At 69.3% G+C, this 26,156-nt stretch overlaps 16 protein-coding genes across 16 annotated transcripts; 9 read left to right on the top strand and 7 right to left on the bottom strand.

Annotated features, from left to right (window-relative positions):
• Positions 1 to 88: 88 nt before the first annotated feature.
• On the bottom strand, positions 89 to 553 carry MICPUCDRAFT_52229 (uncharacterized protein; the record flags this gene model as incomplete). Its single annotated transcript, XM_003062353.1, has 1 exon — positions 89 to 553. One exon carries the CDS (start codon positions 551 to 553, stop codon positions 89 to 91), a length of 465 nt encoding a protein of 154 aa, XP_003062399.1.
• A 329-nt stretch (positions 554 to 882) lies between these two features.
• On the bottom strand, positions 883 to 1,596 carry MICPUCDRAFT_52228 (uncharacterized protein; the record flags this gene model as incomplete). Its single annotated transcript, XM_003062352.1, has 1 exon — positions 883 to 1,596. One exon carries the CDS (start codon positions 1,594 to 1,596, stop codon positions 883 to 885), a length of 714 nt encoding a protein of 237 aa, XP_003062398.1.
• Positions 1,597 to 1,839: 243 nt separating this feature from the next.
• Positions 1,840 to 2,124, top strand: MICPUCDRAFT_52227 (uncharacterized protein; the record flags this gene model as incomplete). The annotated part of the gene is made up of 1 exon (XM_003062595.1): positions 1,840 to 2,124. The coding sequence occupies one exon, from the start codon at positions 1,840 to 1,842 to the stop codon at positions 2,122 to 2,124; it is 285 nt and encodes a 94-aa protein (XP_003062641.1).
• Positions 2,125 to 2,421: 297 nt separating this feature from the next.
• On the top strand, positions 2,422 to 2,817 carry MICPUCDRAFT_52226 (uncharacterized protein; the record flags this gene model as incomplete). Its single annotated transcript, XM_003062594.1, has 1 exon — positions 2,422 to 2,817. The coding sequence occupies one exon, from the start codon at positions 2,422 to 2,424 to the stop codon at positions 2,815 to 2,817; it is 396 nt and encodes a 131-aa protein (XP_003062640.1).
• Positions 2,818 to 3,251: 434 nt separating this feature from the next.
• On the bottom strand, positions 3,252 to 3,731 carry MICPUCDRAFT_52225 (uncharacterized protein; the record flags this gene model as incomplete). The annotated part of the gene is made up of 1 exon (XM_003062351.1): positions 3,252 to 3,731. One exon carries the CDS (start codon positions 3,729 to 3,731, stop codon positions 3,252 to 3,254), a length of 480 nt encoding a protein of 159 aa, XP_003062397.1.
• A 183-nt stretch (positions 3,732 to 3,914) lies between these two features.
• On the top strand, positions 3,915 to 5,069 carry MICPUCDRAFT_52224 (uncharacterized protein; the record flags this gene model as incomplete). Its single annotated transcript, XM_003062593.1, has 1 exon — positions 3,915 to 5,069. The coding sequence occupies one exon, from the start codon at positions 3,915 to 3,917 to the stop codon at positions 5,067 to 5,069; it is 1,155 nt and encodes a 384-aa protein (XP_003062639.1).
• Positions 5,070 to 5,489: 420 nt separating this feature from the next.
• MICPUCDRAFT_52223 (uncharacterized protein) lies at positions 5,490 to 7,958 on the top strand (the record flags this gene model as incomplete). The annotated part of the gene is made up of 3 exons (XM_003062592.1): positions 5,490 to 6,632; positions 6,744 to 7,580; positions 7,737 to 7,958. 3 exons carry the CDS (start codon positions 5,490 to 5,492, stop codon positions 7,956 to 7,958), a joined length of 2,202 nt encoding a protein of 733 aa, XP_003062638.1.
• A 383-nt stretch (positions 7,959 to 8,341) lies between these two features.
• On the top strand, positions 8,342 to 11,715 carry MICPUCDRAFT_35900 (uncharacterized protein; the record flags this gene model as incomplete). The annotated part of the gene is made up of 3 exons (XM_003062591.1): positions 8,342 to 8,787; positions 8,851 to 9,691; positions 9,799 to 11,715. 3 exons carry the CDS (start codon positions 8,342 to 8,344, stop codon positions 11,713 to 11,715), a joined length of 3,204 nt encoding a protein of 1,067 aa, XP_003062637.1.
• A 329-nt stretch (positions 11,716 to 12,044) lies between these two features.
• ALB3.1 (cytochrome oxidase biogenesis family) lies at positions 12,045 to 13,946 on the top strand (the record flags this gene model as incomplete). Its single annotated transcript, XM_003062590.1, has 3 exons — positions 12,045 to 12,422; positions 12,611 to 12,971; positions 13,162 to 13,946. 3 exons carry the CDS (start codon positions 12,045 to 12,047, stop codon positions 13,872 to 13,874), a joined length of 1,452 nt encoding a protein of 483 aa, XP_003062636.1. The 3' UTR covers positions 13,875 to 13,946.
• A 5-nt stretch (positions 13,947 to 13,951) lies between these two features.
• Positions 13,952 to 15,717, bottom strand: MICPUCDRAFT_52220 (ant-like protein; the record flags this gene model as incomplete). The annotated part of the gene is made up of 2 exons (XM_003062350.1): positions 13,952 to 14,429; positions 14,516 to 15,717. 2 exons carry the CDS (start codon positions 15,715 to 15,717, stop codon positions 13,952 to 13,954), a joined length of 1,680 nt encoding a protein of 559 aa, XP_003062396.1.
• A 393-nt stretch (positions 15,718 to 16,110) lies between these two features.
• Positions 16,111 to 17,437, bottom strand: MICPUCDRAFT_52219 (uncharacterized protein; the record flags this gene model as incomplete). Its single annotated transcript, XM_003062349.1, has 2 exons — positions 16,111 to 17,193; positions 17,321 to 17,437. The coding sequence occupies 2 exons, from the start codon at positions 17,435 to 17,437 to the stop codon at positions 16,111 to 16,113; spliced, it is 1,200 nt and encodes a 399-aa protein (XP_003062395.1).
• Positions 17,438 to 17,826: 389 nt separating this feature from the next.
• Positions 17,827 to 18,998, bottom strand: MICPUCDRAFT_4722 (uncharacterized protein; the record flags this gene model as incomplete). The annotated part of the gene is made up of 3 exons (XM_003062348.1): positions 17,827 to 17,992; positions 18,169 to 18,666; positions 18,724 to 18,998. Coding segments are annotated over 3 exons (939 nt in total), but the record flags the coding sequence as incomplete, so codon positions are not given.
• Positions 18,999 to 19,526: 528 nt separating this feature from the next.
• On the bottom strand, positions 19,527 to 20,073 carry MICPUCDRAFT_52217 (uncharacterized protein; the record flags this gene model as incomplete). The annotated part of the gene is made up of 3 exons (XM_003062347.1): positions 19,527 to 19,640; positions 19,735 to 19,920; positions 20,038 to 20,073. The coding sequence occupies 3 exons, from the start codon at positions 20,071 to 20,073 to the stop codon at positions 19,527 to 19,529; spliced, it is 336 nt and encodes a 111-aa protein (XP_003062393.1).
• Positions 20,074 to 20,427: 354 nt separating this feature from the next.
• Positions 20,428 to 24,311, top strand: MICPUCDRAFT_52216 (uncharacterized protein; the record flags this gene model as incomplete). The annotated part of the gene is made up of 1 exon (XM_003062589.1): positions 20,428 to 24,311. The coding sequence occupies one exon, from the start codon at positions 20,428 to 20,430 to the stop codon at positions 24,223 to 24,225; it is 3,798 nt and encodes a 1,265-aa protein (XP_003062635.1). The 3' UTR covers positions 24,226 to 24,311.
• Positions 24,312 to 24,387: 76 nt separating this feature from the next.
• MICPUCDRAFT_52215 (uncharacterized protein) lies at positions 24,388 to 25,332 on the top strand (the record flags this gene model as incomplete). Its single annotated transcript, XM_003062588.1, has 1 exon — positions 24,388 to 25,332. One exon carries the CDS (start codon positions 24,388 to 24,390, stop codon positions 25,330 to 25,332), a length of 945 nt encoding a protein of 314 aa, XP_003062634.1.
• Positions 25,333 to 25,443: 111 nt separating this feature from the next.
• Positions 25,444 to 26,058, top strand: MICPUCDRAFT_52214 (uncharacterized protein; the record flags this gene model as incomplete). The annotated part of the gene is made up of 1 exon (XM_003062587.1): positions 25,444 to 26,058. The coding sequence occupies one exon, from the start codon at positions 25,444 to 25,446 to the stop codon at positions 26,056 to 26,058; it is 615 nt and encodes a 204-aa protein (XP_003062633.1).
• Between the last annotated feature and the right edge of the window lie 98 nt (positions 26,059 to 26,156).

Genomic DNA, 26,156 nt, shown 5'->3' with positions numbered 1-26,156 from the left:
CGGAGTTGAAAGGCGACGCGGGCGGGGAATGAAAGCGAGGGGCGGGCGGAGAGATGCGCCGGGAGAGAAAGTCCTTAAGGATCGGCGTTCACCGCGCCGATGCGGCCGTACGGGGACCACTGTGGTAATAGAACGAACGCGCCTTGAGGTGCCGCAGCACGTCCAGCTTGCCGGCTTTCGCGGCGAGGATGACGCAGTCGACGCCGTTCAGCGTCCACGCCGTGCTGCTCGGGACCGAGCTCTTGCGACAGAGCCCTCGTCGGAGGGCGAGCTCGAGCAGGGACACGGAGTCGACGAGTCTTTCGTTGTTCACGCGCGGCGCGCGCTCGCCCGGGGCGAGGCGCGCGGTTTGCGCGTCGGCGAGGATGGGCGACGCCTCCGCGAGGAGCGCGCGCGAGGTGCCGTCGAGGCGGGAGAGGATGTTGTCGTACGCGTCGCGGTGCTCCTCCGCGAGGACCTCGACGAGCGCGCGCGGGGGGCGCGAGGACCGAGGCGGCGGCGGCGCGTCGCGTCGTCTCTCGCTCGTCGTCGTCGTCGTCGTCGGCGGCGGCATAGTTTCTCCTTCGACGCGAAGGCGAGGAGGCGGCGCGCGCGCGTCGCTCGTTCGCGCGGGTTTGAGCGGTGGGAAGAAGCGCGCGATCGTGATCGGCGCGCGTGCGCGCGTCGTCGCGGGCGGGCGCGGGAGGGTGTGGCGCGCGCGGGCGAGGGGACGCGCGCGGCGGGGGGGTCGCGCGTTCCGAGGAAAAGTTTTCCACGACGGGCGCGCCGTCGCCTCAGATCTGCGAAATTTTTGGTTTTTTTTTTTTCTCTCCGCAACCGCGGGGACGAGAGCGAGCCGCGGTGAAGGTTGTCGACGTGTGATGCAGAGGCGCATCTATTACATCATCCTCGCGCAACGAGTCGCTTACTCACCTGTCGTTTGCCCGCCTCTCGGAGCAGTTCAAGGTACTTTTCCCAATCGGAGGGGCGTGGGTCCCCTTTACGGGGGTTCAACAGCCACGTTATCACGTTCTCGCGGTTGCCCGGTCGGCTGAAGGTTGTTTCATACTTATCCCAGGGAGCGCCGTTCGCCAACGCCCACCTGAGTACCTCCAATTGTGATCCAAACACGGCGCTTGCACACGTGGCTGTACTCCACGGATAGTCGTGCTCGCGCAGCCACTGCAACAGCTCCAGGTTGCCGATATAAGCGGCGCGTTGACAAAAATAGTGGGTGTCCTTGAATAACCTGTGCGTGGGAGGCGTTTCCCAAAAGCGCGTCAGGAGCGCCTCCACCCGCTCCTTCGGCAGGTCGAGCACGCCTTCGTGGCGCATCACGTACTCGTAGCTGGCTGTTACCACGCGTCCGTAAGTATTCCGAGGATTATTGGGGTAAAGATCTAAGCCGTCGAGCTTCGCCGGCAACGACGCCGCGCTCTTGTCCGCGTCCCTCCACCCTCTGCTGAGCCGCGAAGCCACGACGCGGGTTTTGACGTCCTCAACGAGCGGGAGGACGAGCATCGCGACGCGGTATTCGTCTTCTGCGGATCTGGTAGGCGGATATGACGAGCGAAGAGGGGGATCGCGCGCGAAGCACTTGGTGGCGCATGCGCCCATGGCGGCGGCGCGAGGGTGAAGTGCGCCGCCGTCGTCGTCGTTGCTTTTTTTCAAAAACACGTTTTGGTTTCTCGCCAGCCAGCACAAGAACTGCCGCCAGCCCCGCGGCGACGTTCACACAGACGGCGCGCGGGCGCACGGCGCGCGCGGCGGCCGGGTCGACCCCCCCTCCCCCGCCCGCGCGCCCATCCCCCCCTCCCTCCCCGTCGCGCCTCGCGCCTCGAGACGCGCGCTGCCGGCGCCATGCAGCGCCCGCAGCGCGTCCGCTCGCACTACGACATCCTCGGCGTCGCGCGAGACGCATCGCTCGACGATCTGAAGCGCGCGTACCGCAAGCTCGCGCTCGTGCTGCACCCGGACAAGCGCGTCGACGGCGTGAGCGAGGAGGAGGCGGTGGTGAGGTTCCAGACGCTCGTCGAGGCGTTCAAGGTGCGCTCAGTGACGGGCGGCGACGCCGGCGGTCGACGGAACGGATCCCCGCGGACGGCACCCGCGATTCGAATCGAAGATAAATCCGAATCGCGCTGACATCGAGCTGACATCATCGTCGCGTCCCCACTTCTCCCATCGTCCTTCCCCCAGGTCGTCAGCGACGTCGCGAAGAGGAAAGAGTACGACGCCGCGACCGCCGCGGACGCGTTCGCCGCGGACGCCACGACGCCGTCCGGCGGCGTGCACGACCGCGAGAGCTGGAACGACGTCATCGCGCGTCTGGAAAAAGCCGCGAAGAAGCATCGAAAGGCGCGCGCGAGGGCGAGGGCGAACGACGCGCGCGCGAACGACGCGCCGAACCCCGCGGAGGTGGGCGAGTCGCTCCCGTTCCCGATGCCGCCGCGGCCGTTAGGGTGCCTCCCGCAGGAGATCGTCCTGGAGGTGTTCGGGTGCGCGGGGGTGAGCCGTCTGGTCGAGGTGGAGGCTCGGCCGAGGGTCGGCGCCGTCGGCGCGGCGTTCGCGAAACCGGGGCGGTGGTCGCGCGTGTTGAAATTCGCGATGAAGGACGCGGAGATCTCGCGGCTCGCGGTCGCGAAGAATCTCACGCCGATGACGTCGTACACGTTTCGGTGCAGGGCCGGGGTGACGACCGCGGACTTGGGACCGGAGTGGTCGGGCGAGGCGGGGAGATTGGTGCCGGAGATTTACGGGCCGTGGAGCGACGAGGTGCGTTCTTCTATACACTGGTCCCCATACGACCGCGTCGGCGTGGTGAACGCCGATCCTTAAGGACTTTTGGCGGCGCGTCTCTCCGCCCACCCCTCGCTTTCAATCCTCGCCCTCGACGCCTTTCAACTCCGCTTCTGACGCCTTTGAACTCCACCCCGACGTTCGCTCGTGTGGACCCTCGACCCCGAGAGCGTCGCGGCGCGGACGGAGCCGTTGACGGAGAAGGAGGCGGCGCGACGCGCGAGGGCGGAGAAGAAGGAGAGGGAGAGAGCGGAGAGAGCGGAGAAGGCGGCGAGGAAGAAGGAGAAGAAACGGAAGCGGAAGAAGGAGAAGGAGTCGTCGAAGGCGTCGAAGAAGAAGTCGAAGTCGAAGTCGAAGCGGCGGCGGCGCGACGACTCCGACAGCGACAGTAGCGGCGACGGCGACGGCGGCGGCAGCAGCAGTTCGTAGATTGTTGTGAACGTATTCATAGCGCGCGTTACTCTCCCACTGCACTACGTCCTTCCGCTCCCCGGCGGCATCCCGAACGCGCCGTCGTGACGCAGTCGCGCGCACTCGCACACGAGCGGGTGGCACAAGTGCGTCAGGCCTGGGTGTCTCGTTTCGAGCGCTTTCACGTGCCCCGCGCGCGCGGCGGCTCGCACGTCCCCGAGCCTCCACGCCGCGTCCGCGTCGCCGAACTCCGCGGCTCTCGCGAGGAGCGTCCGCGACATTCGCGTCAGGACGACGCCGTCGTCGGCGTCGGGCGCGCCGACGCGTCGCGCGTCGCGCGCGAGGAGAAGCGCGAGCTCGCGCGTCGTCGACGCGTCCCCGAGCTTCACAGCCAGGAAGGCGTGGTCGAGGCCGAGTCTCGAGCGCGGGCCGAGTCGGAGCGCGACCAATCGCGCGGCGGCGGCGTCGCCCGCGCGCGCGGCGTCCATCTGCTCCGCGACGGCGTCCTCGCGCGCGCGGCGCCGGCACAGCATCGCGCCCATCGCGTTGGCGGCGCGGCGTGTGACGCGCGGCGCGGGCGCCGACGGGGTATGTACAGTAGTGACCCTTTTCGATCTCGCCGCGTTCGGTTCGTTTCCTCGGACCGAACGACGACGGCGCGACCTTTCGCGAGGACGGAGGACGCGCGCGCAGAGCCTCCGCGCGCGCCGCCCGTCGCGCCGTCGATGCACCGACGCAAGCGAAGCGCGACCGGCGCGGTCGACGACGCGAGCCTTCGCGCGTACTCCCCGACGAAGCGTTCGTCCCCGCGCGCGAGCCCGTCGTCGTCCGTCCCCGTCCCCGTCCCCGTCCCCATCCCCGTCCCCGTCCCCGAGAGCCCGCCGCTGCCGAAGCTAAGGCCGCTGCGCCTGAAGCCGTGCTCGCCCCCGGACGCGGACGCGGACGCGACGCGCGCGGCGGCGGCGAGCGGCGCGGCGAAGCCGCCGGGCGCGGCGGCGGCGGCGGCCGCGGGAACGACGCGCGGCGGAAACGGCGGCGGCGGAGAGCGCCGGGACGACGACGAGCGCACGCCTCGCGTCGCCGCCGCCTCCTCCGTCGCTCGCGCCGCTATCAACGACGAGCGCACGCCTCGCGTCGGCGCCGCCTCCTCCGTCGCTCGCGCCGCGATCAACGACGCGGGTTCGCCCCCGGACCCGCCGCGGTTCGCGCGGCGGACGAGCCAAGGGAACGACGTCTTCGCGTCGAGCGAGCGCGAGCGGCGGTCGCTCGCCGCGGACGCGTCCGGCGCGGTGGGGTTGGAGACTGCGGCTGCCGCCGCCGCCGCGACCGCGACCGCGACCGCGACCGCAACCGCGTGCGAGCGCTGTGGCGAGAAGGACGCGACGATCGACGACCTTCGCGACCAGCTCTCGTGGCTCCGCGCGTGCATGCGCGCGATCGCGACGATGGCGGAGCAGCAGGTGAAACGCGAGCAAGCGGAGGAAGCGAGGCTCGAGGCGCGTCCCTTTCGTCCGTTTTCTCTCGTCGCCGGCGCCAAAACGTTTATTTACGCGAGACGCCTCATCTCGACCTCCCTCCCCCCCCGCCAGGCGCTCGAACGGCGGCTCGGCGCGTACCGCGCGAGGCTCGGCCGCTCGTCCGCGGCGAGCTCGGGAAGCCCGCTCTCGCGTTCGCAGTCGCACTCGAACCTCCTCGAGCCGTTCGCGCGGGGCGCGGGCGGCTGGGACGAGCTCGAGCGGGAGGTGCGTTCTCCTCACACTGGTCCCCATACGACCGCGTCGGCGTGGTGGACGCCGTCTCTTAGGGACTTCGCCCGTCCTTTCTCTACGCCCACCCCTCGCTTTCAATCTCCGCCCTCGACGCCTTTCAACTCCAACTGACGCCTTTGAAATCCACCCCGACATCGCTCGTACGGACCCTCGACCCTTAGCCGGAGTCCGACGACGAACGCACGGAGCGCGCGGAGAGCCTCAGTCGGTGCGTGCACGGCGGGGACGAGTGGCGGGCGTGTTTGGCGATGGCGGCCGCGGCGGCGACGCGCGGGGACGACGGCGTGGAGACGACGACGCCGCAGAGAGAGAGAGAGAGAGAGAGAGAGAGATGGCGAACGAACGACGACGAGGAGGAGGAGGAGGAGGAGGCGCGCGCGCGAGAGGAGTACTGTAGCAGAGACAGACGACGAATGTCCACGCTGGCACAGCATTCATCGCGAGATTCGCTTTTTATCCACCGCCTCACCCTCCACGCCTCGGTCACTTCGCGTCCCCCGCCCGCGCGGTCGCGTCGTTCGCTCGGGCGGCATGCCCGTCGCGGTGTCGTCGCCCGCGGTCTGCGCGCGATGCGCCGACGCGACCGCGCGCCATCGCGCGGCGTCGTGGACGACGAGCACCTTCGGACGACGTCTTCGTCGTCATCATCAGATCCTCCGCGGACGGTCGCGCGAAATCGCGCTCGCGACGCGCGCGTCGCGAGAGCTGAACCTCGTCCCGTGCGGCGACGGCTCCTCGGATCACCTCCCTCCCGGGACGAGAGTCCCGCCGTCGCTCGCGAAGACGGTCGTGAAGCTCCCGAGACGCGACGGCGGCGTCGTCGTCGTCGGCCGCGAGCGCCCGTCCGACGTCCGCCTAAACATCGGCACCGTGTCCGGGCAGCACGCGTCGTTCGAGCGCGACGCCGACGGCGACGTGTACGTGACCGACCGCGGGTCGTCCAACGGCACGGACGTGGACGGCAGGACGCTGAAGCCCGGGACGCGGTATAAGCTCAGCGTGGGCGACGTCGTGACGCTGGGGGACCCGCACCTCGCGCGGTTCGAAGTCGTCGACGCCGGCGAGGGCGACGGCGACGTCGACGGCGGGTCGCCGTTCGCGGGGATCCAAGGCGCGTTCAGAGGGCTCCAGCAGAACGTCGCGGAGGCGGAGAAGAACCGCAAGGCTGCCGCGGAGGGGATCAGGAGCGCGCGGGAGAAGCTGCGGGGCGTCCGCGGCGCGACGACGGGGCTCTTCGGCGGGGACGGCGGCGGGGACGGCGGCGGGGACGCGGCGCGCGTCGACCCCGAGGACGTCGTCCTGTCGACGATCGACGTGGACGCGACGTACGACGTGGAGACGGTCGAAGAACCACCGGCGCCCGAGCCCGAGCGGTCGCGGTCGCGGTCGCGGTCGCGGTCGGTTCAACCCGAGATCGTCGAGCGAAGGGACGGCTCGTTAGCGTCCGACGCTCGCGTCGTCTTCGCGCCCGTCGGCTGGCCCGGCCCCGCGGTCGACCTCGAACCCGGCGTCCCCGTCGTCATCGGCACCGGCCTGCGCAAGGGCGACGCGAACCTCATCCTCACGGGCGTCAGGGGCGTGGACAGCGCGCACGCGTCCGTGCTGCGCGTCGGCGGCGGCGTGTACGTGGAAGACTTGGGCAGCGCGGCGGGAACCTTCGTCGGCGGGAGGCAGGTGCGTTCTATACAAAAGTTTTTCACCCAAGCACCGCTCGGTTTCAATATTTGATCGCGTGGGCCCCTTTCAACTGACCGGTGAACTGTTTTTGTATGGAACGACCCGCAGATATCGCCCGGGTTGCAGTACGCGCTGACGCCGGGCGCGAGCGTGATGCTCGGCGACGGCGGGTGCGCGTTCACGGTCAAGGCGGACGTGCTCGACGACGACGACGACGAGGAGGAGGAGGAGGAGGAGGAGGAGGGAGAAGGGGGGATGACGGCGATGACGCCGCCGGGCGTTATGGGCGGCGGCGGCGCGATCGTGAGATCCGGAGATCCGGGCGCGGGAAATCCGGGCGCGGCGGTCGTTCGCGACGGGTTGGACGTCTCGCTGAGCAAAGTCGACGACGGGAACGACCCCGCGGCGAGCCCGTGGGGCCTCGTCGGCGGTCTCAAGGGCATGGGCGAAAACCTCGGCGCGGCCATCTTCAACAGCAAGATACAGGTCAACTACCAGTACAAACCGGAGATCACCGTCGGCGGCGGAAACGGCGGCAAAGCGGGCCTCGCCGACCTCAAGTCCGCGCTCTTGCTCGCGCTCGCGGACACCGAGCGCGGCCTGCGCGCGGACAAAGAGCGCAAGAAGAAGATCGAGCAGCTCGCGCGCGCGCTCGAGGCGAAGAACCCGACGCGGGCGCCTCTGAAGAGCCCTCTGATGAACGGCCGGTGGGCGTTGCAGTATACGACGCGCCTGAAGACGCTCGGCGCCGGCGTCCCGGGATTCCTACGCCCCAAGGGCGCGATCCACCAGACCGTGGACATCTTCACGCTGCAGGTCAAGAACGAGGAGAGCTTTGAGCCGCTGCCGTTCGTCAAGTTCACCAACTCGAGCACGTCGGATTTGAGCGCGCAGACGGAGGTGCGTTCTGTTGTACACTGGTCCCCATACGACCGCGTCGGCGCGGTGAACGCCGATCCTTAAGGACTTTTCCCGGCGCGTCTCTCCGCCCAGGGTCCCTCGCTTTCAATCCCCGACACACCTCGACGCCTTTCAACTCCGCTTCTGACGCCTTTCAACTCCACCCCGACGTTCGCTCGTGTGAACCCTCGACCCTAACAGAGCCGCGCGGGGGTGAAGCCGAAGGACTGGCGCGTCGCCGGAATCAAGGTGGACGCGCCGCCGGAGAGCGTCGGACGGAAGGTGTCGAACGCGGAGATGGAGGCGTCCGGGACGGGGAGCATGGCGTGGATGGACACGACGTTCGTGGACGGGGAGCTGAGGATATCGCGGTCGCAGAGCGGCGACTTGTACATTCTCGTGAGGGACGACCCGAACGACTGATCGTCGGGGTCGTTCTACGCGAGCGAACGTCGGGGCGGAGTTCAAAGGCGTCGTCGGTTGATGGAACGGAGGCGCCGTCGGGACGCGCCGGAGAGGAGCGGCGGCGACGAGGAGGGAGACGCGGCGGGGGCGTAGACGGCGCGCAGCGCGCGCGCGCGCGCGCGGAGAGAGTAACGTATTCATCTCGTCGTCATCGTCGCGGCGCGTCGTCTCGGTCGGACGAAAGAGGTCTCACGCCGCGCGCGAGATATTTCCAGCTGGCGATGGCGGACGAGCTCCAGAAGAGCGCGTCGCGATCATTGTTACGCTTTTGAATCCCTCGCGGCCTCGCCGTCAGTCGGGTCGCGCGCTCGCACACGCGCCGCACCCTTCCTCGCTTCGCGATGCGACGTCACATCGCCGCGCGCTTGGCGTCCGCGGGCGGCGACGCGATCGCCGTCGCCGCGCGCGCGATACCGCACGCCGCGCCCGTGACCAGCGCCCCGATCGCGTTTTCCGGCGCGGCGACGCGACGCTTCGGCGCCCTGCTCGGGGGGTCTTCTCCCCCGTCTTCACGGGCGCCCGGCGCGTCGTCGATCCTCAAGCGCTTCCTCCCTTCGTCGTCGTCGCCGCTGCACACGTCCGCGCGCCATCGCGCGGCGGCGCCGCCGACGCCGAGGGCGACCCCGAACGCGCAGCTCCAGGACGAGTTCCTCAGCGGCACGTCCGCGGCGTACGTCGAGTCGATGGAGGATAAATTCCGCGAAGATCCGAACTCCGTCCCCGCGTCCTGGGCGTCGCTCCTGCGCCAGATGGACGCGGGCGTCACCGGCGCGGAGCTCAGCGAGATGTACGCCGCCGCGAATTCTGGCGCGGCGCCGGTCGCGGTCGCGAGACCCGGCGTCGCGCCCAGCCCCGGCGTCGCGCCGAGCTCTCAGACGATACAAGAGTCGATGCGTCTGCTCCTGATGGTGCGCGCGTTTCAGGTGAACGGCCACGCCGCGGCGAAGCTCGACCCGCTCGGGTTGGACGTGCGCGATGTCCCGGTCGAGCTCGACCCGGCGCTGTACGGGTTCACGGACGCGGACCTCGATCGCGAGTTTTTCTTGGGGAGCTGGCGCATGAAGGGATTCCTCAGCGAGGACAACCCGGTGCAGACGTTGCGTCAGATCCTCACGCGCCTTCGCGAGACGTACTGCGGCACCGTCGGGTACGAGTACATGCACATCGCGGACAGGGACCAGTGTAACTGGCTGCGCGAGCGCATCGAGAAAGCGGAGAAGCACGAGTACAGCGTCGAGCGTAAGAAGGTTTTACTCGATCGTCTCGCTTGGAGCGACATGTTTGAGAGTTTTCTCTCGAACAAGTACACCGCCGCGAAGCGGTTCGGGCTCGAAGGGTGCGAGACGCTCATCCCCGGTTTCAAAGAAGCGATCGATAAGGCTGCGGAGCTCGGCGTGGAGTCGATCACGATCGGGATGCCCCACCGCGGCCGCTTGAACGTCCTCGCGAACGTCGTCCGGAAGCCGCTGCAGACGATTTTCAACGAGTTCAAGGGCGGGCCGAAGCCCGCCGGGAACGCCGCCCCGGGCGGGTCGTCGTACACCGGATCCGGGGACGTGAAGTACCACCTCGGGACGTCGTACGACCGCCCGACGTTGAGAGGCGGGCGGATGCACCTGTCGCTGGTGGCGAACCCGAGCCACCTCGAGGCGGTGAACACAGTCGTCATCGGGAAGGCGCGTGCGAAGCAGGTGCGTTCAACAACAAACGTATTTCACCCACCGCTCGCTTTCAACACTTGATCGCGTTCCCTTTCAACTGACCGATGAACTGTTTTTGTATATGGATCGGCTCGCAGTTTTACGAAAACGACGTCGAACGCGGGAAGCACATGGCCGTCCTCCTGCACGGCGACGGCGCCTTCTCCGGGCAAGGGATCGTGTACGAGACGTTGGACATGTCGCAGCTGCCCGAGTACACGATCGGCGGGACGTTACACGTCGTCGTGAACAACCAAGTCGCGTTCACGACGGATCCGAAATACTCGCGGTCGTCGCCGTACTGCACGGACGTCGCGAAAGGGATCAACATCCCGGTGTTCCACGTCAACGGCGACGACGTCGAGGCCGTGGCCAGGGTCATGGAGCTCGCGATCGAGTGGAGGCAGCAGTGGAAGCAAGACGTGGTGGTCGACATCGTGTGTTATCGCAAGTACGGACACAACGAGATCGACGAGCCGATGTTTACGCAACCGTTGATGTACAAAGCCATCAAGAAGCATCCGAGCGCGCACCAGCAGTACGCGGAGAAGCTCATGGGCGATGGGACGCTCACGCCCGGCGACGTCAAGCTCGTGCACGACTCGGTGTTGAAGACCCTGGAGGAGAGCTTCGAGGACAGCAAGGACTACGTCCCGAAGCCGAGGGATTGGCTCGCGTCGCACTGGGCCGGGTTTAAAGGCCCGGATCAGCTGTCGCGCATTCGCGAGACGGGCGTCGCGATGGAGAAGCTCAAGCAGATCGGGATCGCCGCGACGACCATCCCGGAGACGTTCACCCCGCACAGGGTCGTGAAGAGAGTCTACGACACGCGCAGGAAGATGATCGAATCCGGGGAAGGGCTCGACTGGGCGATGGCGGAGGCGCTCGCGTTTGGCACGTTACTCGACGAGGGCAACCACGTCCGGTTGAGCGGGCAGGACGTCGAACGAGGCACGTTCTCGCACCGCCACGCGCTCATTCACGACCAAAGCACCGGGGAGAGGCACGTCCCGCTGAGGAACGTGTACGGCGAGGCGAAGAAGAAGGAGTTTTTCACCGTGTCCAACTCGTCCCTCAGCGAGTTTGGCGTCTTGGGGTTCGAGCTCGGGTACTCGCTCGAGAACCCCAACGCGCTCGTGATGTGGGAGGCGCAGTTCGGGGACTTCGCGAACAGCGCGCAGATCATCATCGATCAGTTCATATCCAGCGGCGAGGCGAAGTGGCTGCGGCAGACCGGGCTCACGTTGCTGTTGCCGCACGGGTACGACGGGCAAGGACCCGAGCACTCGTCGTGCCGCGTGGAGCGGTACCTTCAAATGTCAGACGAGGATCCGACGAAGATCCCCGCGGACATGGCTTTTGAGACGCGGCATCAGATCCAGGAGCACAACTGGCAGATCTGCAACGTGACGACGCCGGCGAACTACTTTCACCTGCTGAGACGTCAGGTGCATCGAGACTTCCGGAAGCCGCTGATCGTCGTGTCGCCGAAAAATTTACTCCGACACCCGAAGTGCGTCTCGCCGTTGTCCGACTTTGACGACAAGGAAGAGACGCAGATGGAGCAAGGCGTTCGGTTCAAGCGCCTCATCATGGACAAATCCGCGACGTCGAGAGACAAGGTGAACACCCCGGTGGAGAACTCCGCGAAGAGGGTCGTCTTCTGCACCGGCAAGGTGTACTACGAGCTCGACTCGGAACGCGAGGCGCTGGGCCGCGAGAAGGACGTGAAGATCGTGCGCATCGAGCAGCTGTGCCCGTTCCCGTGGGATCTCGTGGGGCGAGAACTCCGTCGGTACCCGAAAGCGGAGGTGGTGTGGTGCCAAGAGGAGCCGATGAACATGGGCGCGTATTCGCACGTCGCGCCTCGGTTCCAGACGTTGTTCAAGGATTTGAAGAGGCCGGTGGACGGCTTGCGTTACGCGGGGCGAGCGCCCGCGGCGTCGACCGCGACCGGGTACGGGTCCGTGCACTCGGAGGAGCAGGTGGGGTTGATCAAGGACGCGCTGCAGTGAGCGAGCGTCGCGCGCGCGCGCGCGCGGGCGTGGTGGTGAAGGGAAGGAGAAGGAAGGAGGACGACGAGCGACGACGATTTTATTTCTACACACTTGCCGATTTATCGAGTACAGTACGATATCATACAGTACGCCGAACGCGCACGGAAACGAGACTGAAACGCGTACGGAATGACGTGGACGGCCCAGGACTGACTTTCTTATCCCTTCTACGGAACCGTCGCCGGTCGCGCGCGTCCGCCGCACACGCCATCGCGCGACCGCCGTAGCGAGGTCATCCACGGACGCGCGCGCTCCGCCCGCTCGTCGACTTCTTCCCGATACACACGATGCAGGCCACGTCCGCGACGGGCGCGGGCGCCGTCGCCCGCGGCGCCGTCGCCGTCGCGGGCGCGCGCGCGTCGTCGATTCGCGGCGTCGCCGCGCTGCCCGCGCGGCGCGCGTCTCGCGCGCTCGCGCCGCGTCGCCGCGTCGCGCCGCGCCGCGCGGCCGTCGCCGCGCGGGCGTCCATCGGCGGCGAGTTCCCCGTGTTCGACGTCATCAACGACGCGGTCATCAACGCGCACGCGAGCGCGATGACGTCGGACGCGCTCGGATCCATTTTCCAAGTCGCGGACGCCGCGGCGGTCGACGTGGAGGAGATCCCGGGGCTGCAGAAGGGCGGCTGGCTCGGGCCGATCACGGACTTCCTCGAAGCTTCCCTCGGGGTGCGCGTCGCGGTCCTCTCGCGCACGTTCGGCTTGGCCGCGCGGCCTTCCGTCCCGCGCCTCGGCGTCGGCGGACGGCCGCGTCGCGTCGAATCTCGACCAGAACCCTAAAACCCAGCCAGAAGACGCCGATCGATCGTTCGATCGATCATTCAATTCACTCCTCCTCCTCCGCCTCCCTCCCGCAGGTGATCGACCAAGGCCTCGAGGGCCTCAACGTGCCGTACTCCTACGGCTACGCGATCCTCGTCCTCACCGTCGTCGTCAAGCTCGTCACGTTCCCGCTCACGAAGAAGCAGGTGGAGGGTTCCATCGCGATGCAGGCGCTACAGCCGCGCGTCAAGGAACTTCAAGCCATGTACGCCAACGACCCCGAGCGTCTGCAGATGGAGACGGCGCGTCTGTATAAGGAGGCGAACTTTAACCCGCTCGCGGGGTGCCTCCCCACGTTCGCGACGCTCCCGGTGTTCATCGGGCTGTACCGCGCGCTGTCCAACGCCGCGACGGAGGGCATGCTCGAGGATGGATTTTACTGGATCCCGTCGCTAGGTGCGTTCTATACACTGGTCCCCATACGACGGCGTTCGCGTGGTGAACGCCATTCCTTAAGGACTTTTTCCGGCGTGCGTTTCTCTCCGCCCACCGCTCGCTTTCAATCCCCGCCCGCGACACCTTTCAACTCCGCTTCTGACGCCTATGAACTCCACCCCGACGTCGCTTTGTATGGAACGATCCTCAGGCGGACCGACGTCCATCGCGGCGAGGAACGACGGCAGCGGGTTCTCGTGGCTGTGGCCGTTCGTCGACGGCGCGCCGCCGCTGGGGTGGCACGACACCGCGGCGTACCTCGCGCTGCCGGTGCTTCTCGTGGTGTCGCAGTTCGCGTCGCAGAAGATCATGACGCCGGACCAGGGCAAGGATGTGGATCCGTCGCAGGCGTCGTCGCAGGCCATCTTGAAGTTTTTGCCGTTCATGATCGGCTTCTTCTCGCTGAACGTCCCCGCGGGTTTGACCCTGTACTGGTTCGCGAACAATATCTTCTCCACGGCGCAGACGGTGTATCTGCGCAAGACGACGAAGGCGCCGGATTCGATTCAAAACGTCGGCGGAGGCTCCGCGGCGATGCCGATGCCCGGCACGACGCCCGCCGCGACGCAGCCGGTGCGCGTCGAGTACGTTCCGAAGAGCCAGAGGAAATCCGGCGGCGCCGCGCCGAAGCCGCCGCCGCCCAGGGTGGAGGCGATGCCCGCGGCGGTGGCATCCGAGTTCGCGGATTTTGACGACGGGCCGGCGAGGGTGACGGAGACGGTGGAGGGGGTCGTCGTCGGCGGCGACGGCGCGGACGCGACGGAGAGCGCGGGCGGCGGGGGCGGCGGGGACGCGCGGGGGAAGGGGAGCAAGAAGAGCAAGAAGGCGGCGGGGTCTCGTAAGCGACGTAACAAATCCCGGTGATGTGATGGACGACGCGACGTGAGAGAGACGCGGCCGGCTTTTTCATCGAAGCGAAACAGAAATCATTCGTTCATCGTTCAGACCGTCTCGTCGTTCGCGTCGTCGCGCGCGCGCGTCGCGGGGGGAGCGTCCGCCCACCCCTCGAAGTTCAAGCTCAGCGACGTGATGTGCGAGTCGCACTCGCTGTCTCTCGTCCGCATCCTCCGCACGACGACCGCGGAGTCGAGCGGGTGGGACGCGAACCCGCCGGCGAGCTCCGTCGCCGTCGCCGCCTTGGACGCGAGCACGAGCACGCCTCCGGCGGCGGCGGCGGCGGCGGCGGTGGCGTATGCGTTTTTTTCCGCGACGGCGACCGCGTCGACGGCGGCGGCGCCCTCGGACGACGCGCGCGGCAGCGGCAGCGGCAGCGGCAGCGGCATCGACGCGATCTCCGCGACGGAGTACTCGCTTCTCCCGAAGTTCGTCACCGCCTTGGGCCCGCGGTATCTGAGCGCGGCTTTGTCGTAACTCCTCGCCGCCTCCTCCTCGGACGAAAACGTCCCGAGGTACAGGTACCTGAGGGTCGTTCCATACAAAGCGATGTCGGGGTGGAGTTCAAAGGCGTCAGATGGAGTTGAGAGGGACCAGTGTATAGAACGCACCGGTTCCCGAGAACGCGGCCGATTCTCGCTTCCCAGCGGCCGTGCTGGTGATGCCGAGTCACGCCTCGGAACTTGGACGCGCCGCGGGAGAACCCGCTGCTGGATCGACGCAAAGACGCGACGAGCGCGGCTGTCGTCAACGTCGTGATGTGACGCATGTCTTCGACGTAGTCGCCTCTGTCGAAGTTTAAGTGCGCGGCGTCGCCCCAATACTTGATGGCAGCTTTGTCGTACGCCCTCGCGGCTTCCTTCTCGCTCGCGTACCCGCCCAGGTAGACCTGCTTGCCCTTCCTTCGACCGCCCGGCTTGGCGTTCGTGCGCTCGGACGCGGAGTCCCACAAGTGTGCCTCGAACCGCCCGGTCCATCGGTGCTTCGTGACGCCGCGGAATTTGCTGCTTCTCCCCGGGGGGATCACCCCCGGGGGCTTGTTCGACCGCGGCGGCGGCGGGAGCGCGCGCTTCGGCTTCGGCTTGAGCTTCGGCTTCGGCTTCGGCTTCGGGGGTGGATTCTCATCCGGACCACCGAAACCACCTGATGAAACGTCTCCTCGCGTCGCGTCACCGGGCGGTTCGGCGGCGGTTTGGGCGGACGCGGCGGCGGCGGGGTCGGCGCGCGCGGCGCTCGCGAGCAGAGAGTGCACCGCCGCTCTGGCCGCGCTGCCGAACTTCTTACCCCCCGCGCCCGCCCCCCCCCCTCCCTCCGACGCGAGCTCCTTCTTCGCGGACATCGACGCGAGCAGCGTCTCCGTCTTCGCGACCGAGAGCACGCGCGTCATCGCCACGCCGAGCTCGCAAGGGTCGAGGCCCCCGAACGTCGTCGGCGAGGCGACGCGCGTCGCGTCGAGCTCGAGGAGGAGCCCGTCGCCTCGCGCGTCCTCGCTCCACGGCAGAGGCGCGTCGCGGTCGCCGCCGCCGCCGCTCGCGGACGGCGACGCGAGCGGCGGCGTCGCGTCCTCTAAGAGCAGCGAGCGCGCGATCGCGCGCCACGCGTCGTCGTCGCCGTCGCCGTCGTCGTCGTCCGCGTCGAGCGACGACGCGAGCGACCCGAGACCGAGCGGCGCGGGGAACGGCGCGGCGGTTGGGAGGGGGCTCAGTCCCAGCGCGAAGGCGAGGTCGTGCGCGCGCGCGTCGCGGTCGACCCTCGCGCCGCGGTCGTCGGGGTCGTCGCAGAGCCACCCGAACGGGTCGGAGGACGCGTCCATCGTCGCGACGCCGCCGCGGTCGCGGTCGCGGCGGAGGCGGCGGCGGCGGCGCGCGGGACGCGAGGGGGCGTCCTGTCGCTCGTCGCGCTCGCGCGCGGGTCTGTGCGGCGAGCGCGCGACTCGTTCCCTCCCGGTCGTCGTAACGCTCGAAAACGCAGGCGCGAGTCGCATCGATAGCTCCGCGCGGCGGGGGGCGCTTCGTTTGACGCGATACGTTGCTGTAGTGTACCGACGGCGTCCTCGAGGCGGCCGCGAGGGGCGGGAAGGCGAAAGGGTTCGAAGGTTGATAGTGTGATTATTTTGGTTTCTTTCAGTTCGTCCTCGCGCCGTGACGTTCTTTTCCCTCCGCCGCGCCCGGCTCCTCCGGCGCTACGGCCGCGCGCGAGTCACCGTCTACAGCCCCTCGAAAAACTTCTTTGCGGTGCGCTTCTTCGCGTCCGCCCTCGCCGCGTGCGCGTCCTTGACCTTATTCTTCCCCTTCTTCTTTTTCCCCTGCTTCCGCTTCCGCTTACCGCCGCCGCCGTCGTCGTCGGAGTCGTCGGAATCCTCCTCCTCCTCCTCCTCCTCCTCGCCCACCTTCTCCTTTAAGTCGTCCTCGTCGTCGTCTTCCTCCCACAAGTACCCGACGCTCCACAACTTCACGCTCCGGTCGTGCGACGCGGTCGCGAGCCACTGGTTCCCGACGCTCAGGTCCATCCGCTCCACGGGCATCTCCCCGTGTTCGCCCACGAGCCCCAACATCTTATTCGGATGAATGTTGATGACGCGAATCAATCCGTCCGCGCTGCCGGTCAAGATGGTGTCCTCGTCCACCTTGACGATCGCGTCGATGCTGCTCGGGTGCCCGGGGAACCGATCGCTTATGTCCTCCCACTCGCCGTAGTCGAAGATGTTTAAGATGCCGCCCTGCGACCCGGCGACGGCTTTTTTCCCGTGCTTCATCACGCAGCACGACAGCAGCTCGTCCTCGAGGTTGTCGCTCTGCCCGAGCTCTTTCCACGTCGCGAGGTTCAGGTGCGCGATCGTGCCGTCGCCGGAGGCGACGACGAGCGTCCCTGCCGGGTTACCCGCGGCCGCGGAAGCGGCGTTCGCGACCGCGTCGTCCACGTCCGCCGCCGCCGACGCGGGGACGTGGTAAATGTCCGAGACGAAATCCACGAACGGCGCGAACGATCCGCACGCGCGTCGCGTCCGCGTGTCCCACACCTTGACGACGCCGTCGTCGTCCCCGGTCGCCAGAATGTTCGCGTCGAGGGCGACGAGCTTGTTGATCGCCGCCTTGTGCGCGTTCTCGAGCCGCGCGACCGCCGCGCCGGTGGCGACGTCCGACGCGAGGATGGATCGGTCCGAGCCCCCCGACAGGAGCAGCGCGCCGTCGTTCGCGAACGCGATCGAGCGGCACGCGTCGTCGTGGCATTTCAGCGTCTTGAGGAGGGTGCACGCCTCGTCCTCGATGGAGTGCTCCCACACTTCGACCTGTTTTGTCGGGGCGGGGTTCGGGGGGGCGGACGCGTCGGCGACGCGCGGAGGCACGGAAGGGGGCGGGAGAACGTCGGCGGCGGCGGAAGGGGAAATGAAACGCGTCGAGACGAAACGCGCGCACCTCGCCGGTGACGAGGGACGCGCAGAACAGCGCGCCGTTCTTCGTCGGATGGAATCGAACGTCGAACGGCTGCTCCGCGCAGATCGCGGAGCAGCTCTCGCCGCCTTCGGAGTCCATCGCGTGACGTGTCAGCGGCGTCGGCGTCGGCGAAGAATGCACGACGGAAGAATGCGGCGCGCGCTCTGAGTGAAAATCTCAGTCAGGTGCTGTGCCGCGCGCGCGCGCGCTCTCTTCTCGCTCTCGCGTCAAAAATCGCGCTACTCCTCCCACTCCTTCCACGGCATTCGAATCACGAGCTTCCTCGCCCCGACGCTCGGCCGCGCCCTCATCGCGTCCAAGACCTCCTCGATTTCCACCTCCACCGCGGGCATCCTGAGCGCGCCCGCGCGCGCCGCGTCGTACAGCTCGCTCGCCATCGCCGCGCGCTCCCCCGCCCTCGGCCCCGCGGCGATTTCGCCGCCGCCGCCGCCGCCGCCGCCGCCCGCCTCTTCCCCACCCCCCCACGCCCTCCTCCGCGCCGCCTCTTCGTCCCTGAGCCACCGCGTGAGCCAGAACCCGCGATGCTCGATGTCCTCGAAGATCGACTTCCCGACGGGAATCTCCACGGGCTTCCGACCCATACCGCCGTACGTCACGACGACGCCGCGCGGCGCCAACAGCGACGCGAGCGACCTGGACGAACGTCGGGGTGGAGTTGAAAGGCGTCAGACGGAGTTGAAAGGCGTCGAGGTGCGTCGGGATTGAAAGCGAGGGGTGGAAGGAGAGATACGCCGGGAGAGAAAGTCCTTAAGGAACGGCGTGCACCACGCGAACGGGGTCGTATGGGGACCAGTGTGACATAGAACGACCTGGACGACGCGCCGCCGACGCCGTTGAGCGCCAGCTTGATCGGCGGCAAGGACGCCAACAGCTCGCGCGTCTCGCGGTCCCTGTGCGCGGCGCCGTCGTCCCTAATCACGACGCTCGCGCCGAGTCGCTTCAGCTCGCGCGCGTCCGCGTCGTATTCGGTCTCCGCGGCGCGCGGTCTTAGCAACGCGACGCTCGGGACGCCGTACATCGCGCACAGCTGTATCGCGGCGCGGCCCACCGCGGACGTCGGCGCGTTCAGCGCGACCGCGTGGAGATTCGCGTCGTCGTCGTCGTCGTCGCGAAGACGCGGCATCGGCACGAAGTCGTGGAGCATGCGGAACGCCGTCGGCGGGTTCACGCTCATCTGCGCCGTCTCCGCGAGCGGCAGGTCGCTCGGCGCGACGCGCAGACGCGACGCGTCGACGACGGCCCACTCCCTCCACGTGCCGCCGACGCCGCCCGGGCCTGGCGCGGCGGGGACGACGACGTCGCCGACCCTCAGCGCGCGGTCGCCGTCGCCGTCGCCGCCGGCGTCGGTGTCCCCCGCGTCGCACTCCACGACGACGTCCCCCGCGTCGGCGGCGAGGCGGACGACGACGCCGACGCCCTCGTTCCCGCCCACGGCGGGGAAGGACGCGGGACGAAGCGGGTAGACGCCCTCGACGACGTTCAGATCCGCGGGGTTCACCGGCGCCGCGAGCCATCGGACGAGCGCGCCTCTCGCGCCGAGCGGCGGAAGCGGGAGGTCGCGCGCGAGCGTCAGCGCGCGCGTCGGGGAGCCGTGCGCGTCGTACGTCAGCGCGCGCGTCGTCTTCGGGAGAGGGAGGGCGTCCCACGACGACGACGACGACGACGACGACGACGACGACGACGACGACGCGCGGGCGCCGAGGACTCGCGCGTTCGGCAGCGCGGGGGGGCGCGCGCGCGGCGGCGGCGGCGGCGGGAGTGGCGAGGTGGACGCGCGGAGGAGGAAGCGCGCGAGCGCGCGCGCGTTCGACCCCGCGCGCATCGCGACCGGCGCCGTCGACGGCCCGCGAGGCGCGCCGTGATGTGATGCGGCGATGCGAGGACTGGACGTCTAATAAGATTTGATTCGTGAACGCGGTCGTCGGGTACGCTTCTCGTCACCGTCACCGCGGCGACGCGCGCGCGCGCGTCGAGGATCGAACGTCATTCGGACGCGACGACGCGCGGACGGCAGTCGTCCGCGCTTTCGCTCGTCGCGTCGTCACTCGCGTCCTATTCTCGCGCGCCTTCGCGTTCGCGGTATCCGCGAAATCGATCGCGCCGCCGCCGCCGCCGCACAAAGAACGCCGCGGGCCCGCCGCGCGCCGCCTGCCTTTGGTCGCGCGCGTTACCGCGGCATGTACTTCTGCACCCCCGCGCTCTGCTTCTCCTTCTTCCAGCCGTACTTCACCGCGTTCGCCGCGGCCTGCTTCAGGTACGGCACGTTCACGACGACGGCGTACTGATGAGGGCCATTCCATACAAAACACGTTAACCGGTCAGTTGAAAGGGGACGCGATCAAATATTGAAACCGAGCGTTGGGTGAAGAACGCACCTGATCGGAGCCGTCTTTCCCTCGCGTCAGCACCACCGTCTCGTGCTCGACGCCCACCTTGAAGCCCAGCTGCTTCGACGCCGCGGCCGCGGGCTTGGCATACTGCGGGAACCCGTACTTGAACGTGACCTTCTTCAGCTTCCCCGCCTTGAACTCCTCCACGTCCACCTTCGCGGCGAGAGGGCTCTTCACGCGTCAGGAGATCTGGTCGTTCGTCTTCCGGCCTCCGAAGGCGACGGGGATGGGGGCGACGCGGCGAACGACGGGGTTCGCGCGGGCGCGGGCGCGGAGGGAGGGGTGGACGCGCGGGTGCGCGCCGAGCGCGGCGGTGGACGCCATCACGACGCGCGCGGTGACTCGCGGAGTGGGGCGGTTCCGGAAGGACGACGAAGGAGTCGACGACACGAGTTTGCTGACGAGGTCGTCGCGAGCGCGAGAAACGCGGTCGCGGTCGGCCGTGAGACGAACAGAAGGGCGAGCGAGATCCGCGGGCGTCCACTTCGCGCCGCGCGTCAGGACGCGTCCGGACGCACCCCGGACGCGCGTCGCGAGGGCGCGACGTCTTTACCGCGCGCGCGCGCGACGCGATTCGGTCGTCGACCATGACGTCGTCGCGGTAGCTCGCGGAGGAGGAGCGCCGTTTAAAACCGCGTCGTCGTCGTCGTCGTCGTCGTCGTCGTCGCGACGACGACGATGGCGAGCTCGCGTCCGCCGAGCGAGGAGGACGTCCTCGCGTTCGCGGGCCGCCCGACGCCGTCCACCACCGCGCCGTCCTCCTCCTCGCGCGACGCCCCGAAGACCCTCGCGGAGCACCTCTGGAGGGACACGAACAGAGGATGGCGCGGGCAGAAGATGCAGTGGCGCGCGCCCGAAGACGCGATCGGGAGCGACCCGCCGACGCAAGGGCACCTGCGCAACGTGCTCAAGACGCGACCGCCCGAGGACGCGGTGCTCGCGGCGGGGAGCGAAGGGGGCACTCTTCACCGTCCGCCGCCGGCGGCGAGGAAGGTGGTCGCGGACGCGCGCGAGGGCCGGGCGACGCCGCATCGACGCCCGGTGTCGTCGCTCGTCGTCGCGCCGTTGCGTCGCGTCGCGAAAGACGCGCTCGCGCGCGGCGACCACGCGCGCGCCGCCGCCGCCGCCGCGCTCGTGCTGACCGTGACGATGCGCGCGCGAGGGGGCGACGGCGGCGGCGCGATCGCGAGCGCGGGGCAGCGCGCGCGCGCGAGGGGCGGGAGCCGCGAGACGAAGGAGGAGCACGCCGCGGCGGAGCGCGACGCCATCGACGTCGCGTTGGCCGTCTTCCGCGCGACGAAGACGGAAGGAGGAGAAACGCCCGACGTTCATGCGTTACAACCATATTCGCCACATGCGCGTCGACCGCCGCCTGCGCCGGCGGTGCGACTGCCGCCGCCGCCGCGCGGAGCCGTCGCCGCGTCTGGGGGATCGAGGGCGATGACGACGTTCACCGCCGACGACGAGATTCGACTGCTCGAGCTGAAACGCGCCGCGAGCGCGCGCGGCACGACGGAGAACGAAGACGACGTCGTGGCGGTCGCGCTGGCGTACGTCGCGCTGAAGGACGATCCGGACCGCGCGATCGCGGAGCTGACGCGCCGCGAGAGGCTCGCCGTGCGCAGGGGCGTCAGAGGCGGGGATCAGTTCGTTCGGCAGGACACGCCGGCGCGGCGGCGCGCGATGGCGCTGTGTCTGCACGCGAAATACGTCAAGGAGACCAAGGCGGGCCGGGGCGCAGCAGACGACGCGCGATTGACGCGCGCCGCGGACGACGCGCGGCTCGCGCTCGTGGACGCCTTCGAGGAGTGCCCCGACGCCGTGGACGTCGCGTCCGCGCTCGTGAAGATGCTCGAGGCGCGCGGCGACGACGCGATCGCGAGGGACGTCGCGGCGCGGTGCGCGGCGTGCGCGCCGGGTGATTTGCACGCGCAGACGCGGCACGCGCGGCTGTGCGAGCGCGCGCGCGTCGCCGCGCTGGAGGCGTCGCTGGAGGCGGAGGACGCGGAGCGGCGGCTGAGGAGACGGTCGTTTACGACGTCGACGATGTCGCGGTCGCGGTCAAAGTCAAAGTCGAAGTCGAAGTCGCGGACGGGGACGCCGCGCAGTCGCGCGTCGAGCGGCGACGGCAGCGACACCTCCAGCGACAGCAGCAGCAGCAGCGAGGAGGACGGCGGCGGCAGAGGGGGCTTATTCAGCGGCAGCAGCGAGGACGAAGAAGACCTCGAGGAGGTGACCGCGGCGGCGAGGAAGCGGGCGAACGACGCCGCGGCCGCGGCGCCGTCCCCGGACGAGCTCGCGGCCGCGCACCTCGCGGTGTTGCGCCTGGACGCCCTCGACGTGACCTCGCTCGCGGGGCTGATTCGCGCGCGGAACCTCGGCGCGAAGAAAGTCCGCGACCGCGTCGTGCTCGAGCGCGTCGCCGCGCGCGTGGACGCGTCTATCGCGGCGGCGGAAAAAGTCGGCGTCGGCGCCGGCGCCGGCGACGACGCCGGGGCGTGGCGCGCGGTCGCGATCGCCGTCGCCGGCGCCGCGGCGCCGTTCGCTTCCGCGACGGAGACGGACGACGTCTGCCACGAGCTGCTCAACGGCGCCGCCGACGGCGGCCTCCCTCTCGGGACGCCTCGCGACGCCGCGGCGGTGATTCACCGATCCGGGCGCGCGTCGTCGTGGACGCGCGCGGCGTCCACGACGGCGCTGATGCGAGGAAGGCTCCGAGGACGACGACTGGCACTTCTCGACGGCACGCGCGACCGCGGCGGGCTGAGCGACGTCGAGATGGACGCGCTCGTCGCGCGCGCCGCCGTCGCGGCGGCGGCGTTTCGCAGCCACGGGTTCGCGACGCGCGCGTGCGATCGAGTGAAGTTGGAAGTCCGGATGAATCGCGACGCGCGCGCGAGGGAAGCGAAGGACGACGACCTTCCGCTCGCGCGGGTGGAGGCGAACGCCGCCGCGGAGGCGCGCGACGCGCGCGTGTTGAAGCTCGCGGGGAAGATTAGAAGGTTGCGTGACTCGGAGATCGCGCGCGCGGTGCAAGCCGCGGGGGATCGGACGTCCGAACCGTCCCCGGACGCTGTCGTCGGGCTCGCGCTCGCGACGACGCGCCCGCGCGACGTCGTCGACGTGGACGAGGTCCTCGCGCGCGCGGCGGAGAGGCGCGCGAACGTCGTGGGCGACGCGAAAAAGCCCGGGCGGCCGAAGAAGATGCGGAAGGCGGCGTCCGACGACGACGACGACGACGACGACGACGCGACCGCGACGACGAAGACGAAGAAAACGAAGAAGATGAAGACGAAGACGACGACGACGACGAAAGACCCGGAGGACGCGAAGGCGCTCGCCGCGCTCGACGCCGCGCTCGCGGAGAGACCGCCGACGCGGACCGAGATCGAGGCTGCGGTGAACGCCGAGCGTCGCCACCGCGCCGGGAAGACGCGCCGCGGCGCGCACCCGCTCGCGGACGCCGCCGCCGTCGGCCAGGCGGCGTCGTTGCTCGCGCGACGGAACGAGCTCTTCGCGCGGCAGCTCGACGCGTTGAAGCGCGCGAATTCGCGCGAGGGCGTGCGGCTGAGCTGGTGGCGAGTTTCGAAGATGAAGCGGCTCGAGGAGTGGAGGCGCGCGACGGATGCGATTCGAGAAGAAAACGCGCCGCTTCGCGACGGATGGGAGCCGAGGGTGGATTGGACGCCGCGGTACGTCGCGGACCCGGAGGCGAAGAGGCGCGCGCGCGAGGAGTCGAAAGCCGCCGGCGGCGCGCAGAAGAAGAAGAGGAAGAAGACGTCCAGCAGGGAGACGTCTCCGGAGACGGAGGAGGGCGCGGCGGCGGTCGAGACGCGAGCGCGAGCGAGAGCGCGACCGGGATCGCCGCCGCGAAAGCCTCCGAAGAAGCGACGCAGGTGCGACGCGTGTAAGAAGACGAGCCGGTCGTCGAGCGCCAAGTGCGGCACCGCGCTCGCGCCGGGGACGTGCCTCTTCTTGCCGTCGCCCGACTCGCCGCCGAATAAGAAGCTGAAGCTCACGACGTCGGCCGACCGATGCGCCGCGTGCGCCGCGGCGAAGACGCTCACGATGCACTGCGGCACGAAGCGCGCGGCGGAGGGGTGCGTCGCGCTCGCGAAACGTCTTCGCGCCAAGCTCCTGACGAAACCGGACGCGACCGTCGAGGACGTCGCGGAGACGCGCCCTTGGAACGCGCGCTGGGTTAAGCGCTGCGCGGGATGCCGCGCCGCGGGGATCGCGCACGCGCTGTGCGGGACGAATCGCGCGGCGGGCGCGTGCGCGCGTCGCGAGCCGCCCGCGGAGACGCGTTGCGTCGCGTGTCTGATGCATTGGAAGGGCGCGCGGTCGAGGCGGCGGTGCGGGACGAAGGACGCGCCGGCGTTTTGTCTGTTTCAGCCCGCGTTCGTTGGGGCCCAGGGGGCGGGGGGGGGGGCGCGCGGGGAGGTGGGCGAGACGCCGGCGACGGGAGTCGCGTGATAGGGAGCGGTGGGGGTATTTGGACGGAAGGACGGGGGTGGCGTAGGTACAACTGTAGAAGAATGTAGACGAGGAACTCACAAGTGAACTTTCTGTTGTTGAGAAGGAACAGAAGTTGGGCACAGTGTCGAATTCGCACCTCATCAGTCCACCGCGCGCGAGATGGCGGCCGACGAGCCCGCGCGCGCGACGGAAGCGCCCGTCGCGGCGGCGCCCGCGACGGACGACTCCCCCCACGAAGACGCGGAGGGCGCGTCGGGCCCCGATCGCGCGCCCGATCTCAAGCGCGGCGCCCCCGAGGCGGACGACGGCGCCCCCGAGGCGATCGGGGCCGATCGCGAGGCGGACGCGCCGTCCCCGAAGCGCGCGAAGACGGCGCCGGCGGAGGATTCAGGCGCGGAGGGCGCGGCCGCCGCGCCGCCGCCCGCGACGGGGGAGGACCCGCCCGCGCCCGCGACGGCGGAGGAGGAGACGGAAACCCGCGCGCCGTCCTCCGAGGACGCGGACGCGGCCGCAGCCGAGGAGGACGCGCCCGCGCCCGCGCCGGCGAGCGCGACGGCCGCGAGCGCGAACGACGATCCGACCGCGCCCGCGCCGGCGCCCGCCGTCGCGGGATCGGACGACGCCCCTCAAGCGGCGTCGGGCGCGCCGATCGGCGCGGACCCCGCGGAAGCGATCGCCGCCGCCGCAAAAGCCGCCGCCGCGGATGCGCTCGCGACGCCCACGCCGGACCCGACGCACGTCCCCAAGACGACGATCGTGCCGTGCCCGCCGTCGCTCGTCGGGCGCGTCATCGGCAAAGGCGGCGAGACGATCAAAGGGTTGCAAGCGCAGAGCGGCGCGCACGTGCAGGTGAACCAGGATTTCCCGGACGGCGCGAACCGCGAGGTGATCATAAGCGGTCCCGGCGGGTGCGTGGACGTCGCGGAGAGGATGATACACGAGCTCCTGAGCGGCGATCGGAACCCGACGACGAGTCCGTACGTCGGGCCGGGGCAGACGATGCAGATTTTGGAGTGCCCGAAGGATGTCGTCGGCAAAGGCGCGTTCTATGATATACACTGGTCCCCATACGACCGCGTCGGCGTGGTGAACGCCGTTTCTTAAGGACTTCTCCCGGCGTTTCTCTCCGCCCAGGGTCCCTCGCTTTCAATCCCCGCCATCGACGCCTTTCAACGCCAACTGACGCCTTTCAACTCCACCCCGACGTCGCTTCGTATGGAACGGCCCAAAGTCATCGGGAGAGGCGGCGAGACCATCAAGGGGCTGCAGGCGTCGAGCGGCGCGCGCGTGCAGATCGACCAGACCACGGACCCGTGCAAGGTGGTCGTGAGCGGGAACCCGTACTGCGTCGAGGCGGCGTACGCGCAGGTGGCGAACATCGTCGCCGGCGGGAGGTTCGACCCGAGCGGCGTCATCCCGGGGATGGTCGGAGGGGTGTACGGCGGCGGGATGCACGCGGGGATGCCGCAGGGATACGACGCCGCTCAGATGGCGGCGTACGGATACGCGCCGCAGTACGCCGCCGCGGGGATGTACGGCGGGATGCCTGGGGGGATGTACGGCGCGGGGATGTACGGCGCGGGAATGTACGGCGCGGGGATGTACGGCGGGATGCAGGGGATGCCGCCGGGCGCGTTCGACCCCGCCGCGGCGACGGCGGCGGCGGCGGCGGGGAAGGCGGCGGCGGCGTCGGCGTCGGCGGGCGCGGGCGCGGGCGCGGGCGGCGCGGCGGGCGCGGAGTGGCAGGCGCTGGACGACGGGAACGGGCGGACGTATTATTATAGTCCCGTCACCGGGGTGTCGCAGTGGGAGAAGCCGCCGGGGATGTGACGACGCGACGACGAGAGGAGACTGAACCAGACGACGCGCGCGTCGACGAATGAAAAAAAAAATGACGAAAATGATGGACGCTTCGCCGACGCGACGTC

Source organism: Micromonas pusilla, assembly GCF_000151265.4.
Source record: "Micromonas pusilla CCMP1545 genomic scaffold MICPUCscaffold_12, whole genome shotgun sequence".
In the NCBI taxonomy this organism is placed as follows: Eukaryota; Viridiplantae; Chlorophyta; class Mamiellophyceae; order Mamiellales; family Mamiellaceae; genus Micromonas; species Micromonas pusilla.
Note: the sequence above shows the minus strand (reverse complement) of the source record. Positions and strands in the feature narration are given on the sequence as shown.